The sequence below is a fragment of the Embiotoca jacksoni genome, unplaced genomic scaffold (assembly GCF_022577435.1).
Source record: "Embiotoca jacksoni isolate LCO1_2020_lvr unplaced genomic scaffold, fEmbJac1.0.p SCAF_7, whole genome shotgun sequence".
Classification (NCBI taxonomy): domain Eukaryota; kingdom Metazoa; phylum Chordata; class Actinopteri; family Embiotocidae; genus Embiotoca; species Embiotoca jacksoni.
This window is the reverse complement of record NW_027185425.1, coordinates 7,881,792-7,899,882: the sequence shown is the minus strand read 5'-3', so window position 1 is coordinate 7,899,882 and position 18,091 is coordinate 7,881,792. Positions and strand designations below refer to the sequence as shown.

The 18,091-nt window shown below is 42.3% G+C and overlaps 1 protein-coding gene across 5 annotated transcripts; it reads left to right on the top strand.

Annotated features, from left to right (window-relative positions):
* Positions 1 to 415: 415 nt before the first annotated feature.
* Positions 416 to 17,561, top strand: yrk (Yes-related kinase). Of its 5 annotated transcripts, XM_069176150.1 has the most exons (14): positions 419 to 548; positions 6,826 to 6,869; positions 7,955 to 8,200; positions 8,504 to 8,606; positions 9,929 to 10,027; positions 10,169 to 10,272; positions 10,420 to 10,569; positions 11,675 to 11,839; positions 12,370 to 12,525; positions 13,191 to 13,370; positions 14,363 to 14,439; positions 14,528 to 14,681; positions 14,850 to 14,981; positions 16,217 to 17,561. In XM_069176150.1, the coding sequence occupies exons 3-14, from the start codon at positions 7,978 to 7,980 to the stop codon at positions 16,423 to 16,425; spliced, it is 1,752 nt and encodes a 583-aa protein (XP_069032251.1). In that variant the 5' UTR covers positions 419 to 548; positions 6,826 to 6,869; positions 7,955 to 7,977; the 3' UTR covers positions 16,426 to 17,561. The 5 variants fall into 5 exon arrangements, with proteins under 5 accessions (XP_069032245.1, XP_069032251.1, XP_069032249.1 ...); XM_069176144.1 differs by lacking the exon at positions 12,370 to 12,525 and having other exon boundaries at positions 416 to 548; XM_069176148.1 differs by lacking the exon at positions 11,675 to 11,839.
* Positions 17,562 to 18,091: the final 530 nt, after the last annotated feature.

The following is an 18,091-nucleotide window of genomic DNA, read 5'->3' as shown; positions in this document are numbered from 1 at the left end:
AGGATGTACGTATGATACAGAACAGGGTTCAACGTTACCTCGAGGTCAGAGCAACTAAACTCGTTTTGTCAGGGTAGTCTTAAACAACCTACTTTATCAGAAGGATTGATGTGCTTCCGTTTCTTTATCAACCCGGTTTTTAAAGGCTATTGGAGGTCAATCGGGATAATTATTGACAGTACGTTGCCCATTTTGTGATTTTATTAAAAAAAATAAAAATAAATCAATAAATAAGTATTCGCCTTTACAAAAAATATATATATATTGAAGAATTATGTTTCTATTTATTGTAATAGGATTACACTACTGTCCGTTGAACGCTCACCTCTCCTCTTCTGGGTTGGACCTCAGTGCGCGCGTGAAGTTTACCCCGGACGAGGCGTGCGCGCTCAATTTTTTTTTTTTTTTTTTTCCTCAGTCGGGCAACTACAGTTGCGCGCGGCTCTTCTCCGTGGGTCCCTCGAGCCACTGGACAGCGCTGCCTCTCACCTCCGTCCCCGAGCGTCCGGCTCCAGGGTTCCGCGGGAAAACGACTGCTTTTGCGTCAGGTATGTCCCCGCTCTGTTTTTCCACGTGATATTAGCAAGTGTAACACACCTGCCTCACGGTGCCATAATCATGAAATGAACGGCTTGTTGTTTTTGAAGAACTGCTAATGTCTCACTAGTAATTTGTGGGAACAGCTCGGAGGGATGCTACTTTTTCCTCCTCCAGCTGAATGGATTTGACTTTTAAACTTGAACTGTTGTTCTCTGTCCGGCGCTTAATTTAATACAACAGTGAACTGTGGAAGTTAAAGGGATATTGAAAGCACTAGTGACGTATTTTCAGCTGGCCAACACCCCATCAGTGCTTTCTGCGCTTAAAAACAAAAATAATTAAGTCAGTTCTCTTTAAATTTCAGCTGTTGTAAAAATTGGGTAACTTTGGAGTGCCCGTTAAGTAAAAGGAAGTTTGCTTGTTTGCCTGTGAGAAGTTAATCAAGTGTGACTACATTAGTACTTCCACTCTTCATGTTGAACGGATACCACAGATGATCATATTTAGAAATCAAACGGTCAACATTGCAACATTGAAAGAGTGGAATTTAACAGAGAAGTTAGTCCCTTGAGGTGAGATCTTTTTCTACTAAAGACCTTAATAATTGACGAGGCTTATTGTATATTAGGCTGAAGTAATGTAATATGTTACATTTTGAATAAAAAAAAAAGGTCAAAGGTAAAAAAACAACAACTTATCACCTCGGGATTTGTGGCAAAAAACGTCGTCGTTAGACTTGGATCAAATTGATGTTTTTATTTAAGTGTGATAGATTAATTCACATTTTGTTTCAATTTTTATCCAGGCTATAGATTTTAGACTGCGTCTCTCAGACCATGTTAAATAATTCCTCTGTGAATGTGACTGATTTATTTGGAAACACTCCTACAGGAAACCACCTTGAGGAAAAGGCCGGGCTGCCCGTTTCCTTCACATGTCCATTTATCGTCAGGTTTCTGTGACTGTAACATGGCTGGTGCAGGTGTTTGTTCCTTCGTCGTGATGGACTGTAGGTTATAGGTGAAACATTTGTTTCGCGCTCACATTAAAAAGTTGATTGTGAGGCTGTGAAGGAGTTTTCCTGGAATTTTGAGGGTTGGAGGGGGGGAAAAAAAACCCAGATTAGTCCATCCAAGGCCGGACTTCATCACTTCCTGTTTCTTTGCGAGGTCAGTTCCTGTCTTTAGCCTTGGGGCTTGGCAGGAAGGAAGGGGGCGTGGGTATGTTTTTTAGTGATGAGGGTTAAAGATGGACGTTAGCATTATCACACAGAAGCGGCGGGGGGGGGCTGCTGACTGGTAAACACTTGGCAGCCTGATGTCAATCTGGTGTCAGCCGAGTGTGTCGTACGTATGAGGGTTCTCCATGTTTTCAGTCATGACCAGCCCCCTCTTCTTGTTGGTCCCATAGAAATAGGTCTAATGCTTAAGAAACCAGATCAAACTGGTTCATCAGTGATTTACTTCATGTAAATACTCGTGTGTGTGTGTGTGTACCTTCCACCAAACCCGCCCAGGCCTCTGTATGTACAGGATGTGATGACATCATGTGGAAACAGGACATCCCGATGACCGAGACACCTTGCTTTTCCACTGCGCTCCCTCTCCTCTCCGCTGAAGTGCGTGTGCGTGTGCGTGTGCGTGTGCGGGTACAGTGACAGCTTGCTGCCCATTGTCCTATCATTCCTGCCCCACTCACACTCTGCATCCTGGGGAGTTTCCTGCTGAGGAGGGCGAGTCAGAGAGAAAGAGAGGGAAGAGAAAGGACAAGTAAGAAAAGAGATAGATGAGGTGGAGAACGTCTGAGCTCTGCACAGACCGTGTGTAAAAGTACAGGAACACTATAGATCTGAACAATTGTGTGTGTGTTGCAGTGGATTTGTCCGCTGGGAGCAGCTTATCTGGGGTCCACTGTGCAGGAAAGGGTGTGTCATTTGGATTTGGATGTTTGCGAGTATGATGGTGATGTTATTGTGATTTTATAAGACTGCACTGAATGCGTTCGGTAGTGGCTTTTAGGTCCGAATTTATTTGCTTCCTCATATTGTGTAGACCGAACAAAGATACAGCTGTTCTGCAGCTATGGTTAGTGAACTGTGTCGTCAAGGACTTATTGTTTACGCTTTTCAGGTGTTTTTGCTTTTAATGAGTATTCCCATATACGCTGCAACTTCTAATATAGACAAAATACCCGACAGTATTAGTACTCAAACAACAACGACATTAATGTAAAATTTCCATTTTTGCCCATCAATCAAATAGACAAAGTAGAATCTCTGGTCTGATGAGGCACGAATTGAACTTTTTGGGCAGAACTTGAAGCACTGCTGATTTGAGAAGGACGAATGCAGCCAAATATAAAAAGGTCAACGAAGAAACGACTTCGCAACATACCTTTCAGCACATCAATGATCCGAAGCATACAACCATGACAACGGAGGAGTGGCTTCAGGACAAGTCGCTATAACTGTCTCTTAACGAAACCCAGACTTGAACCCCACACGAGATCTCTGGAGAGAACGAATGATGGCCGTTCACAGACATTTCTCATCCAAACCAACAGAGCTTCAGAGGAAGAACAGACTTAACTGCCCAGAATACTGTAGGTGAGCTTGTAGAGGCTGTAATTGCCTCCAAAGGTGCTTCACAAAGTGCTGAAAATATCAGTCTGAATACTTTTGCAAATGAGAGATTTCAGTTTTTGATTTTTGATAAAGACTTTATGAAAATAAAAATGTCACTTTGTCATTAGGCGTCACTGAGTGAGTTATAAGATAAATGGGCTAACGTTTTTTGAATTATTTTTAGAACTATACGTACATTTTGTTGGTAAATCTGAGCTATTTTACTCAAATTTTGAGTCCGGAACTTTTATATTTTATGGAGTATTTAAAAAAAATAAAATAAAAAATAAAAAAAAGCAGTTTTGTTACATATGCTTATTGCACAAAAGACACTTGGAAAGGGAAAGTTAATTGTTTGGGTTAAAATGATAGCTTGAAGCATTTTGTGCATTAAAGTTGCTACTTTCTTCCAGTTATGCAGCCTTTGCTCTCATGGAAACGGTAAACGCGGTTTTAAAAAAACTGTCTGACGTGAACAGCGGTCTAAAAACTCCCATTATATACACGTCATCTGAACTGCATCAATTTTCTGGGACACCAGATTGTATGAATTGATACGACCACTAGAGGTGGCTTAACTTTGAGATGTAACTGTGGCTCGTAAGACGCTGCTTGTAAAGACACATTGGGTCGTTTTGTTGGAGGAGGAGTCTCAAGATCTCTGCCTCTAAATCACTACAATGGAGATTAATTAAATTTGATCACCGCATTTAGAGATAATGTTAGAAAAAAAAAAATCCTCTTTCCAGAGATCCTAAAGTGGACAGTTTTTTTTTTTTTTGTGATTTTTGTGAGTCTGTATGTCTTCAAACACTCAGGGGTACTAATTGTTATCTGGGTGAAACAACCTCTGTCTTGAACGTCAAGGAACATGAACACTTAGATATCTAAAAAAAATATGACTTATAAGCCTGTTCTGTAAAATGGCCTAATGCTGCAGACAGACTTATCACAAACCGACACCACACCAGAGGAAGCAGCTTCTGTTTCGCAGAGTTATAATTATAGCGTTTATATATTTGTCAGCTGCTATAAAGATCTGCTGCGGCAGTCAGCAGCCAGTCAGAGAAATGAAATTGACTTTTGACACAACTACATGAGAAATGTGTGGAACGAGGCGAACATCATGGAGAAATACATTCTGTAGCATTTTGCCGCGGGACAATTTGTTTTAGACAAAGTGAAAGGCAGTGTGGGTATGACCGAACAGAACCCTTTCCAGTTCATTTTTCACGTACGCAATTGTATCTCGCATGATTTTAAACTATTCAAACTAAGAGGGAGTCCTTCCACACTTGATGGTGTGTGTATATTGCATTTTAAAGAGGAACTCAGACGGTGTGTTGATTAGACTGGTGTTGACCGCTTACTTGGATTCTGTTTATACAACCGCAAAACAGCAACACCTTTGCAATGCTCCAATTCGTCTGCGTAAACCCCAGTTTGCCACTCATCAACAATATCACTAGACGCCCACACACACGATCCTCTACCAGATTGACACATAAACCAAAATGGCTATGGTGCAGAGAAACACACACACGCACACACACACACGCACACGCACGTTGCTTTGTGTTTGGTTCTGCACCTTGACAGGTTCAATACCAGCATGTAGGTGCACCGTTTCATCCTTTATACATCCCTGTGGGCTGTGCTTTGTATCTTGAGGGCTGAAGTGGGTTTTATATTCATGCATAAACACCTCAGGTCAATTGAATTATTGGATGCTATTTCTGAGTCGTTGCAGCTTCTGTGTGCAGAGAGGAAGACGGATGATAGACGAAGAATTTCTGGTCAACAGGAACCCAATTGAGAACAATGACTTGTACGGCCGCCCTGCAAACACTGTGTGTGTGCGTGCGTGCGTGCGTGTCTGTCCTGTCTGTCGTCATCCACCAACCGTAGAGAAGCAGAGAAAGAAAAGATGAGCGAAAAAGGGCAGAGGGGAGGTAAGGACGAAAGGGAGGAGGCGTCTGTTACACCCTCTGCCACTTCAGCTTTCTGCAGTTTTATCAGAAAGAGAAAGAAATCTGCAGCTGAAGGCTGGATGGAGGGAATATGGACGGTTGTTGTTGGAGGGGTGTGGGCACGGAGTAGAAAACAGCAGCACCGGAGAGAAAAATGGGTTCGCTGCAGCTGCTTGGTGTGTGAGTGTGTGTGTGTGTGTGTGTGTGTGTATGTGTATGTGTGTGTGTGTATGTGTGGATGGACTCTGTCCTGAGTTTTCAGGAAAAGGGGGGAGCCATCAGAGGGGTGGACAGGAAACTCTAACAGGGCTAACTTCCTGTAGCGCTCATGATGGTCAGCCTGATAGTGAGTGTGCGTGTGCGTGTGCGTGTGCGCGCGGGATACGGCACACGTAAAGCTTTTGCATACTTTTGCTCCAAACATGCAACAGGCTCTTCTGGACGTAGCCAACAATAGCTTTTGTTGCTGTAAAGATTGAACGGGATTTCGAGGACTTTGTGTGGATGGAACAAACTTGACACTGTTTACTGTTTTTCTTTTGTTGTTGTTTTTTTTTTTCATCTCCCACTGCCGTACCTTACATTGTTCTCCCTCTGCGTGACTTCCCCCACATTCCTCAGTAGGTGGGGTGTCTGCAGCCTGCGGTTAAGTCAGCTGGAAAGGTTGCCGGTTTGAATCCCACGGCCACTCTACGCCCTCTTGTCAGCTTACTTAGGTACACCAAGTGGAAATGAAGGCCGTGTGTGACAACAGTTGCGTTCAACAATAGTTTGTGTGGACTAACAGTTTAAACAAACAAGATGGAACACAGTCAGACGAGGTGTTTCCAGTTCTTACGACAAGCTCAGCCGACTAAATAGACAGCCGCGACAGTGGTGTCGATTTCTTCATCTGCAGTAACTCTCTGCCAGAAAGTGACTAAACATATTTCCCAAAATGCCAAACCTTTAAGCCGTGACGTAGCCCGGCTGAAACATGGTCGCCTTTGTGCTTTAAAGACCGTCGCACGCACCGAGCAAGGCCCTTTGCACTGAGCGTTCAGGTTTTCCCCGAAGAAACACTCGTGTTGATCAGAAAAAGTCGTGTTTGTGACTGTACAGACGTCTCTGCACGCGATCGCAATGTTTTAACGTCTCCACTGTATGTTATTTCCTCTCGAAAGCTGGTCAACGCGCGATGACCTGAAACAATGCGGTTAGGTTCAAACTCAGGATTGTCTCGCCTTCATGTGTTCACATCAACACAATGATGTTTGAGAAACACATTTCACATGGTCAGATGCTCGTTTACTGGTTATTTCATACGCACGCACACACACACACGCACACGCCCGCACACGCACACGCACGCACACGCACACCACACACACAGCTGGTGACCAGAGCGAATGAAACAGCTAAGCAGAAGAGGGAAGTGGTTAACCTCACATCTCTCTGTCTTTCTTTATCTGGAGCTGTCTCTGACTGACTCTCTGACTCCGGTTTTTTTTTTTTCTTCTTCTTATTCTTACTTCTCTGTCTCCTCGCGTCTGCCTTCACGCGTCTCTTTATTCACGCTTTGCCGCTCTTGAGCCTTTCTCTCACATTCTCCACCACCTTTTCCCTCTCCGGTTCCCTGCCACTCATCCTCCCTCCACCTTGCTCTCTCATTCCAGACCCTGTCACTCACCTCTTCTCTCTTTTTTTTTTCAGTGGCGATGGTGATTGACAGATGATCTGACAGAAAAAGACATCAGGTGAGAAAAAGTTAACTTCTTCTTCCTACCCTGCCTCCACCCCCTCATCTTCCTCCTCCTCCTGCTGGAGGGAAGTAAAGTTTTTTTTTTATTCAAAGTTTGTTACTTCTCTCTTCACAGTTCTCTTTAGTTGTTTGGTGACCCTTGTTGATGTTTCGTTTTCACTTTCTGCCAGCTTGTGTTTAAAGTGTCACTTTACAGGAACAGGATGTAGAACGTACAGTAACACAAAACACAACGTAATTCTTGTGTTGTTATTTATTTTTTTTTATTTACATTTTTTCAATAAGTGGTGATCCTGTAATTATTTAGGTAGTTAAGTCATAACTGTGATTAAGCACATGAAGTTAGTTGACTTGTCATGTGGAATAACACAGTCAGTTAAATCAGCTGAAGTCTCCAAAGTTTGACAAACTAGACCTGATGACGTCACTGTGTCAACATTGATAGTGCACCTGGTTGAATGCAAAGCCTGCATCAAGGCTGACTTGGGCTGTGGTCAAATCTTGCCGAGATACTTTGCGGCTTGTTCTTCATTTTATTCATCTCTCTACTTATCCCTGTAGCAGAAATGCTATATTGGCGACTTTATCATGTGTTATTTACTGAGTGTGTGTGTGTGTGTGTGTGTGTGTGTGTGTGTGTGTGTGTAAATATATGGATCCCCTTTACGCATGAGGGTGGATCCAAAAATTCAGGCCTCGGGCCAGAGCAAGTCCAGCCGTGACGTTCTTAGGGGTCTGAGGGAAACAGTATTTGCAGTGTGTGTTAAAAACCAAATTTGACACAGATGATGTCTTTGCTAAAGTTTCAGGTCCGTGGCGAAATTGCAAACGCGCACATACAAGCGGTGCCCTCAGGTGCCGATGTTGATCAAGTGATGTAACTTGGAATACTTTCTCACAAAGGTTATATTTTCCCCTGCTCCATGTACACCTTGGTGCTGCGATCCGTTCGTACACAACAAGAGCAGCCTCGGGGCATTTGATTGGCCCTCGTTCGTCGGGTTAAAAAAAAAAAAAAAAAAAAAAAAAAAAAAGGCTGTCGTGAACAGTGAGTGACTGCAACTCTGCTCGCTTTCACAGAAACCATCTCCGTGCTGGGTATTATGGGGTGTGTCTGTTGCAAGCAGAAGGAGTCTGCCAAAGCGGCAGCAGCAGCAGCAGCAGACATTACAGATCTGTCTCCTAGCAACATAGATGGAGGGTCTTCCATGGTCTTTCCTCAGGGCCGCTACTGTCCTGACCCCACTCAGACCATCCCAGACTTCAACGTGGGCTTCTCGCCCATCACCATCTTTCCCAACACCAGCACACACCAGCGGCCTGGAGGTGTGTGTGTGTGTGTGTGTCTGTCTTAGTCTTACAATATTGCTTAGATACAAGAAGGTGAAAATCAATTTACCTCTTCACGAGCACAGTTTTCCATTCATTGATCCACTTCAACCTCTCATTTCTTCAGTGTCTTTTGTTTCTGTTTGTGTGTTCCTGTGTGGTTCCTCTTGTCTGACTTGAATCCATCTCTGCACTAAAATATTTGAAATCCTTTAAAACAACAACAACAACAAGCCAGAATATTTTATAACTGGAAACTAATCTTTTTTATTTTTTTATTTTTTATGTATATATATTTAGGTGGCGGAGTCACTCTGTTTATAGCTTTGTATGATTATGATGCTCGCACTGAAGATGACCTCACTTTCCAGAAAGGAGAGAAATTCCAAATCATCAACAACACGTGAGTACAAATGCACACAAACTTAACTGTATTTTAATCACGTGATAACAGATGTCGTTACCTCGAGGGAAAAACATCCCTGATACGACTGTAATAGCACATTAAAACATATTTGTCAAAAACCTGACAATATGTGGATATCAGGAGCTGATGAATTAGTGTTAATGTGATCTGGTTAAATGTGTTAAATTAAATCAGTTCTGACTTCCAAAAGGTAATTAATGTTGTTTGCATACATTAAATTCCAAAGGCTGCAATTAAATGCCGCCCATTAACACCGTGAACTGTCAGAGGTTTCAGTTGCTGCTGGAAATGTTGACAGGCTTGTGTTTTTGAAATGTATGTTGTCCTCAAATTAATTTACATGATGATGCTTACTAACAGATGTTTGAAGTTACTTTTACTCCAACCAAGTTTACACATGTGCTCCTTGTTTTCTTCCTTGATCTAGGCTAGTTTTAGTCTTTCATTTCGTTTTATGTCGACGATCTGATTAGTTAAAGCTTCTTAAAGGTGCAATATGTAAGATTTTAGTCCCATTTTCGAATACCGCTTGGTTCGTTAAGGGGCGATAGTGAGTCATGGTAGCGCCCAGCTTGCCCTCAGTCCTCTCTGCCTCTCAGAGTTTCTGCAGTTTGGTCGAATGTTACGTATTGTAGCCCTGCTATTTATTAGTAGTAAAGTTATGCAGTTATTTACGTCTACAAGCTGTCGCTGCATATCCAAAGTTAGCATTAACAGTGGTTCCCCTATGAGTGTACAAGAAACGCTGCGACTTCAGAATCAAACTTCATTCCTTTACTTGCCAAGAGCTGTTTCCAGAGGTGGAAAGCAACACCAATGTTAACTCTTATTTTGCTTTGCCAAGAGTTTCAGCCTGAGGGCAAACTGGACGCTACGGTGATTACCTTTTGAGGTACAAAGTGGTATGATGAGATGGGCTGGGCTGAGGCTAACTGGTTAGCATGCCGACTTCAATGGATGTCCCTGCAACACAGTACACAGATGTCTTTAATGTCTCATTTCTCGATAACGTTAGTATATTTTTTTATTGTTTCAAATGACAAATCATACAAATTGTACCTTGAAAACATGACATAATCTGCATTTTTCATTTAAATCGATGTGACTTTTACGAGAAAGAAAAAAAAACAGAAAGCATGTTTTTTGTTTTTTTTTACGCATATCACACTATTATGTGTCATTCTGAACTGTGAGATGACCGTAACATCTGTGACACACCTGACCGCTGCTGTTCCAAACACGTTTGAGATGTTTCCGCATCTCTACGAGCAAACAGGCATTCTGTGTGTTTTCTGTAGAGAGGGTGACTGGTGGGAAGCCCGCTCTTTGGACACTGGCAAATCGGGTTACATCCCCTCCAACTACGTGGCTCCTGTCGACTCCATACAAGCCGAGGAGTGAGTGCACACACACGTGTACATACCGTCGTGAAAGTGCTGATAGTTTATGCTGTAAAATATTCTCAGTGACTGATATGTAGTCTGAAGGCCAGAGGTTAAGCGCTGTGTGCTGTTGTTGCGGTGTTGTCATGGTGTCAGGTGGTATTTTGGGAAGATGGGGAGGAAGGATGCGGAGAGACAGCTACTTGGTCATGGCAACCAGAGGGGAACTTTCCTCATACGTGAAAGCGAGACCACCAAGGGTGAGGAGACCACACGCACACTCTCTTCAAAGAGGTTAACCATTACCATTAGCTTTTAACTCTTCTCTCTTTCTGTTGCTCACTTTCTGTGCTTCTTTGTCCTCACTTCCCCTTTCTCCGTTCCCTTCCTCTCCCGTCTCTTTACAGGTGCTTACTCTCTGTCGATCCGTGACTGGGACGACACCAAGGGAGACCACGTCAAACATTATAAGATTCGTAAACTAGACAACGGTGGCTACTACATCACCACCAGATCACAGTTTGACACTGTGCAGCAGCTGGTAGAGCACTACACAGGTAACACACGGAAAACATGCGCACAAGTACACTCGTGCGTCCTCTTTTTTTCTGCCTTTCCTTCAGAGCGAAGCTTCCTTGTGTTGCACAGCTCCTGCTTCCATGGTTTTAAACTTGCTATCGTTGCATATTCACTCACCGAATATTTGAAATTTCGATTCTGCTTTTTTATATTGATAATTACACTGTTATCAGTGATGCAAAGTAAGTACATTAACTCAAGTACTATACATCTTATACACTGTACAACTTTGAGTTACTGTTACATATTACTTGAGTATTCCACTGGATAGCTTTCTACTAGGGGGAATTGTACTTTATACCTACTGCATTTATGTAACACCTTGAGTTACTTCACTTTGAAATTCAAATTTTACATACTGATAAATGATCAGGTAATAAAATATCATGTATACATGAAGGTACCCAGGAGAATATCCAGTAATTAGAACGCTAAAATACTGATTACATGTTAATATAAGAAACGATAGTCTACTAATGTAATATATATAAGTTAAAAAAAAATACTGAGAGGGTACTGCATGTGCACTTTTACATAAGGAGGAGCTGTAATGGTGTCATTTCAGGTTGTGCTTAACTAATTTTACTTGATTAAAGGGATTTGAATACTTCTTTGTCAACTGACCATTAGTGACTTTTTCAGTTTGAGTAAGAGTTCATGTAACAAGAAGTGTTCACATCCCCCACTTCCTCTGCTCTCTGTCAGTGTAAATCTGCCCCCTAGTGTCTGCCGCTGATATAGCAACAGTCTGCAGTTCGTGATCATCAAAAGCAACCTGAGAGATTTGACAGCATACACCATATCATTTTTCTTAATAACTGTAGTGTCCATGTATTCTCTTTTTGTTGTTGTTGTTGTGTCTGCACATGATGCAGCTGCTCAGAGTGTGTTTATGTCTGTTGTGCTGAATATTCCTTGTCCCTTTGTACCTTGGTCAACTTGTCGATTGCATAAGCACATAAGCATCCTTTCTCGTTCTTTCTTTATCTCTGCACCTGCTCTGTTTTCTGTTCCTCTTGTTTCCTTTTTTTTTTTTTTTTTTGCCTGTCTGTTTGTGTCTCCCTCTCTCTCTCTCTCTCTCAGAGAGAGCGGCGGGACTGTGTTGCCGTTTGATTGGCAGCTGTAAGCGGGGCATGCCTAAGCTGGCCGATTTATCAGTGAAGACCAAGGATATGTGGGAGATTCCCCGCGAATCTCTCCAGCTGATTAAGAAACTGGGCAACGGCCAGTTCGGAGAAGTCTGGATGGGTAGGACTGGTGGGGCTGTGGTGGAGGGGTGGGGAGTTAACAGCGGAAGCACACCTGAATGGAAAAAAAACAAAAACCTGAAACAGCAGCGCTGGTTGAGTTCAAAGACCATCAGTAAACATTTGTGGTGTGAAGACCTTACAAACAGACACCGTAAAGCCCTGTGATCTGTCTGTGTTGTCTGCCCACAGCTACACCGAATGGACCCGGGGATCGGACCACACACGCAACGAAAGTTTTTAGTTGCACTAGTTTTTAATTTTCTGAGACGACTGCTTTTTAAAAAAAAAAAAATTAAAAAAAATAAAAGAAATCCAACTGAAGCAGCTGTTATTAAAAATAAGTTTGTATTTTACATCCAGGTGTGCAGAGTTGCTCCCCTCGTCTCCCCGTTATTGCATGTGCATGTTTCATCATCTCACCTCTTTGTCACCCCCCTCCTCCCCCCCACTGTCTTTTCCACCCATTACTCTACCCCTCCTCTCCTCCATAATCCTTCATTTCCCCCCTCTTTGGCACCCTCCTCTTAGGCTCGAATGACGGGCTATGTTATTATCTGACAAAGGCCTGTATCAACTCCACCCCACTCACCTTGGGTCTTGGGCGGGATGCCTGGGAGGTACAGAGGGAAGCGCTGTCCCTTCAAAGGAAGCTGGGTCAGGGCTGCTTCGGGGACGTGTGGATGGGTGAGACAACCTCTGACACCCTCTACAGGCTTAGAGGGAAAACTGTCTGTTTTGCATTGTCCTCTGTCGCGTCTGCTTTTATTGCTCGGTATCTGGCTGTGGATGGCCATGTACGTGAAGAACATTTCTTTTCCCCATCAAACTGCACATTAGCTTGTATTGTATTCCTACAGGATATTTTACACCTATCACCAATTTCTGTCAAAGCTGTCATACATTTTCTCTGACTGAATCCGAGTGTGTTGGGTTTTTTGAGCCGTGCAGAGTTTCTCCCTGAAGCCAGTCGAGCTCTGTGCCTGTCCATGTAACTCACGTGATGCTGGTGTTGATGTAAGACCAGAACCCACCCCCCCTCCCTCCCCACCTCCTCTCCTCTCCTTCCCTCCCCCCTCCCACCATCCCCCTGTCACATCATGCATGCTCTCCAAAATAACAATCATATGCATGATTTAGAAATTTGACCACATGCGTCCTTTTGTTACAGCCTGCATATTTTGCACCTCATCTCTGTGTGTGGGTGTGGGTGTTTGTGTTTCCATATACGCGCATGTATATGCAGCCATCACCTCGTCACTATGACAGAAACATTGGTGTGTATGCTCGTGCAGTGGGGCTGCATGTGTGCGTCCCTGCTCTGTGCTAACATCCGCTTGTCTGTATGCCAGGCATGTGGAACGGCACCACCAAGGTAGCGGTGAAGACTCTGAAGCCAGGAACCATGTCCCCCGAGGCCTTCCTGGAGGAGGCTCAGATCATGAAGAGACTCCGTCACGACAAGCTGGTGCAGCTCTACGCCGTCGTGTCTGAGGAGCCCATTTACATTATCACTGAGTTCATGAGCCAAGGTATGAGGCTGAGTAAACTGTCATGACCCTGACATACAATAGATATGAACTGCTGCCGTTTCGGGAGGTGGGAGTCTCACTGATGTTGAACTTTTTCAAGTGAACGCTTCAGAAATTTTCCCCCTTTGAATAAGATATATAGTTTGAAAAACTGAAAAACATTCATCCCATCACCAAGGATACACAATCTTTCCATCATACATTTATAGACAAATATAATAAATGCATCATAAAAAAAGAGAGAAAATTATAATAATAGTGGAGTATTTTAGATTATTTTTAATTTGCATTTCAATTGCATTAGATTGTAATAATCATGGGACACATGGTTGGTTTCTTTTATTTAAGGAAGAAAATAAGGAGCATTCAAAGAAACACCCTTCCTGAAATGATATATTTCTAATAAAAAAAGAAATCCTGCATCTTTACCAAAAATTACCCACTTTTTACCTGGCTGGTGTCCAAATGTTCATATATCTTGTAAAATGACATTTTTGAAACATACTGCTCAGTATCAAACAAACCAAAACCCAAACGCTCAACAGTGAAGGCATTTACTCAACACATTAACAATTTGCCAAAGAGGCGGTAATCAGGGAGATGTTTTGTAACGTGGAAGACAAAGTTGAAGCCTCTTTTCCTCCCTGCTGGACAAAACATCAAATTTCAATCAATTTTCAGGGATTCTCTTTGGTTCTCTGAGCATGACATTTGACTTGACTATGGAGGGGGGGGAGAGGGCTGGGGGGGAAGCAAAATATTGCTTCAACATTCACAAAAAAATGTAATACACAGACAAAGGTTGGAATATGAATGTGTTTGTGCAAAACTAAATTCTGATATAGGAATTTACAAGCATCTAGCAGATAAGAAATTGACTTAAATACACAATATACACTCCGCTATGTACAGTCTCAGACATGGCATAAGATGTTGACCACAGCATGCACAAGGGGCTGTCATGACCCTACTTGTTCCTTTTTCTTTTTCAGGAAGTTTGCTGGACTTCTTAAAAGATGGAGAGGGGCAGAGCCTGAAGCTGCCTCAGCTGGTGGACATGGCTGCGCAGGTCTGTTAAAGACAGACATAGACACACAGATGAAAAGGAATCTTATACTTTCTACATCTGAGAACCATTTGTCCCTCCGGGTGTGCAGATTGCATCTGGGATGGCGTACATCGAGAGGATGAACTACATACATCGTGACTTGCGAGCAGCTAACATCCTTGTTGGAGAAAATCTGGTATGCAAGATCGCTGACTTCGGCCTGGCTCGGCTCATTGAGGATAACGAGTACACAGCCAGACAAGGTAACAGGATGTGATGTTCAGTGTGTATGCGTGAGGCAGAAGGAGAGAGCCACACTTGCACAATGCTATGATTAAGTGTGTCTGCATCTGCTTCCACGACTATATTTTTATACTTAACCTATCCTAATTATGTGATTATGTGTCTTCACTGTGTTGCCATGGTTTCAGGAGCAAAGTTCCCCATCAAGTGGACAGCTCCAGAAGCTGCACTGTATGGACGCTTCACTATCAAGTCCGATGTCTGGAGCTTTGGCATCCTACTAACTGAACTCATCACTAAGGGACGTGTGCCGTACCCAGGTACTACATGATGTCTGCTTGTTCACTATGTTTTCATTTCTCATTTGGTAACAGGTTTATCATCAGTGACGGTGAAAAGTGGATTTTTCCGTTTTTATCTACATTCTTACGCAGCAACTAAAAGTAGTTGTAGTTGACGGAGCTTTGGAGTGTTCGCCTACATTTACATACACCAAAACAAACCTCATTGCAGCACTGTTGGTCATTGAGCAGCTCTACTAGAGAATGCATGGCTCATTAGAGCATCAAAAGGAAATGAAGAAGGAGGGGTAACTATTTCTTATGCACCTGCACCCTGCTGTGTAAATTAGCACGCAGATCATGCAATTCCCTGGTTTTACTGTCTGTCCTATTGCACATGGTCTATGGGGTAGAATAAATGGAAATATTATTTTGTTTGCAAAATCTTTGATACACCAAGAATAACTCATTTGACAAAATGTGTTGGTTTGAAAAATAGAAATGGTAATTTTGAAGTAAGTAAGCGGTACTTTTCCTTTTTAACTATTGCCAGTCTCACAGACCACCATCTTCTTATTATACAGACTCATTATGAATTAGATAAGATATGAAGGGAAGAATCAGGAATCACAACTCACTGAAGAATAATGTGAGAATGATCAAATAGCAGTTTATTTTTATGGCCTGAGGCATTATGTTTTCAGGTTGTCCGTCCATTTGTTTGTTCCATTCTGCTGAATGTGATGTCTCAGGAATGCCTCGAGGGAATTTCTTCAAATTTGGCACAAACGTTCAGTTGGTCCCAATAATAAATTGATAAGTTTTAAGTTGTCAAAGTTCAAAGATTAAGATCACGGTCACCTCATGTCTGTCCCGTCATTGTGAACACAATATCTCAGGAACACCTTGAGGGAATTTCTTCAATGTGGCGCAAACATCAACTTTACTTTGGGACATTATAATTTTCTGCCAAAAACGCTTTTCTGGTCATTAATTAACATCGCAACTCAGGAACAGAAGGGGAGATTGTGACCATATTTCACATTTGGCCAGATATTGAATTGATGGCAATAGTCAGTGTTCAGCTTGAAACTGCGGCGATTGTTTCTTCTGTGCTGTCGTTTGTGAGAAGATGCGTGTGAAGCATCCATGTTTTAGAATTTTTAGCTTCTTTGCAGGATTGTTTACTGTCATGGCGACAACTTTGTTTTCTATCAGATTCAGATTTATTGGCCAAATTTCTTCATTATCTTTGCTATTATAATTTTTTTTAGGCATGAACAACCGTGAGGTTCTGGAGCAGGTGGAGAGGGGCTACCGAATGCCCTGTGCCCCTGGCTGCCCCACCTCTCTCCATGAACTGATGCTGCTGTGCTGGAGGCGGGAGGCCGATGAGAGGCACACCTTTGAGTACCTGCAGTCGTTTCTGGAGGATTACTTCACCGCCACGGAGCCGCAGTACCAGCCTGGAGAAAACCTGTGACCAAACAAAACACAGGACACACATGGAGCAATAAATGGACAAACAGACATAGACACATGCATACAAATACACGGACAGGCATGTGGTATGTAGAGCATGCTTTCAGTGTATTTGATACACACACACACACAGCACAGAATAAACACACACACACACACACACACACAGAAAGATACATATCATTGCCTTGTTTAATTTTTTTTTAAAGACAGTCTCCTTCCTTTGGTCATTGATCACTGCAGCCTGTTCAGGACAGATCAGTAAACCACGCTGAAGAGCAGAGTCGGAGCTCTTCTGGTCAGGCCTCGCAGTAATGTTGCTTTACTCTGTAACCATGACAACAAGGAACTGAAAGAAGATGTAGATGGTTGTGTTGGGGTGGGGGGAGGTTCAGTGGGTACATGATCTGTTCAGCTGCCATATACGTTCAGGTCCTTTGATTTCTGTTTCTGAGAAGAGCGTTATAGTAGACTGGCTGCCTGAGATAAATGTGTTGATACAGAGATCACAAGTGCAACAGGTTATCAGACAATCTATAAAAACTGTCAATGAACCTCGTGGACCTGTGAGGTAACTGACTAGATTATGTACAGACACGGGAACCCCTATTTAAGGTTTAAGAAGATTTGCACTTCTGCAACAACTGAACAGAAGTCTGCTTTTATCTTTGTCGTGGTATTTAAAAAAAAAATGCTGATAGCAGATCCGTGTCCATCTCCTGGAACTAATTTCATCTCGCCACCAACATGTGCCTTAAAGTTGTCAAATTAAAGATCGCTTTTAGATTAAGTACCTTTAATAGTGTGCGAGAAAAGTCTGAGGGGTGGCCAGGGTTGCTCTTTATTTGTCTTGATATTTTGTATGGCAATTTTATATGAATTGTCTCTTTTGTTGTTTTAATTTAACTCAGACATATCTGTGCATCACCAATAATTCTTTATCTAGTCAACATGTATCCAGTTTTCATCCATTGAGAAGGAAGGGAGAAGTGTTGCACATAAAGGGGAAAGATCAAAGTCGGTGGCCTGTGGAACGTTAATGTTTTAAAATAATGTTTTTTTTCAGAAGAATGTAACCTTCATTTTGAGATTCCCCTTTCATGTTATTGTAATAAAGATCAGATATCTTTTCCAGGTTACGCTGCGTCTCTTATCATGTGTGCATTTAGACATTACTCAAGCACTGTGCTTGAGTACAAGTTAGAGGTTATTGTGCTTTAAGCTTAGGCCTATATCTTTCTATTATACATTTCTATGGTACATATTGTACTTTTTTACTTTACAACCTCAATTGACAGCTCTACAAGTCATTTTATTTTACTGATAATGGCCTACAGAGCTACTTTTCCTTAAAAAGAATTTTGAATACAAGTGTTTTTTTGTTTTTACTGTATACTTGATCAATGTTAAGTATATGTGCGTTTATCTCTATGAAAAATATGTATGGCTTCCACCTTTGATTCTTAAAAACGAGAAGGCTACATATTATAGGCAAAAACACAAAAGACTTTGCCGATTTATTTGACCTAAACATTTTAATGTTCATGTATTTATGTCCAGAAATCGCCCACAGCCTGTGTAGCAACTTGGCCAGTAGCTCCTTAAAATTATGACCATATGATGTAAAATTTTAGCCAATCAGTGTCCTCAAACTAATCGGACAGTCA

What these genes read in the sequence shown, in the direction of transcription:
- yrk (XM_069176150.1), top strand. Translation starts at nt 7,978, where the DNA reads ATGGGGTGTGTCTGTTGCAAGCAGAAGGAGTCTGCCAAAGCGGCAGCA. An exon ending in TTCCAAATCATCAACAACAC is followed by an intron (nt 8,607 to 9,928) that starts GTGAGTACAAAT and finishes TGTTTTCTGTAG; the next exon opens with AGAGGGTGACTGGTGGGAAG. An exon ending in TGAAAGCGAGACCACCAAGG is followed by an intron (nt 10,273 to 10,419) that starts GTGAGGAGACCA and finishes GTCTCTTTACAG; the next exon opens with GTGCTTACTCTCTGTCGATC.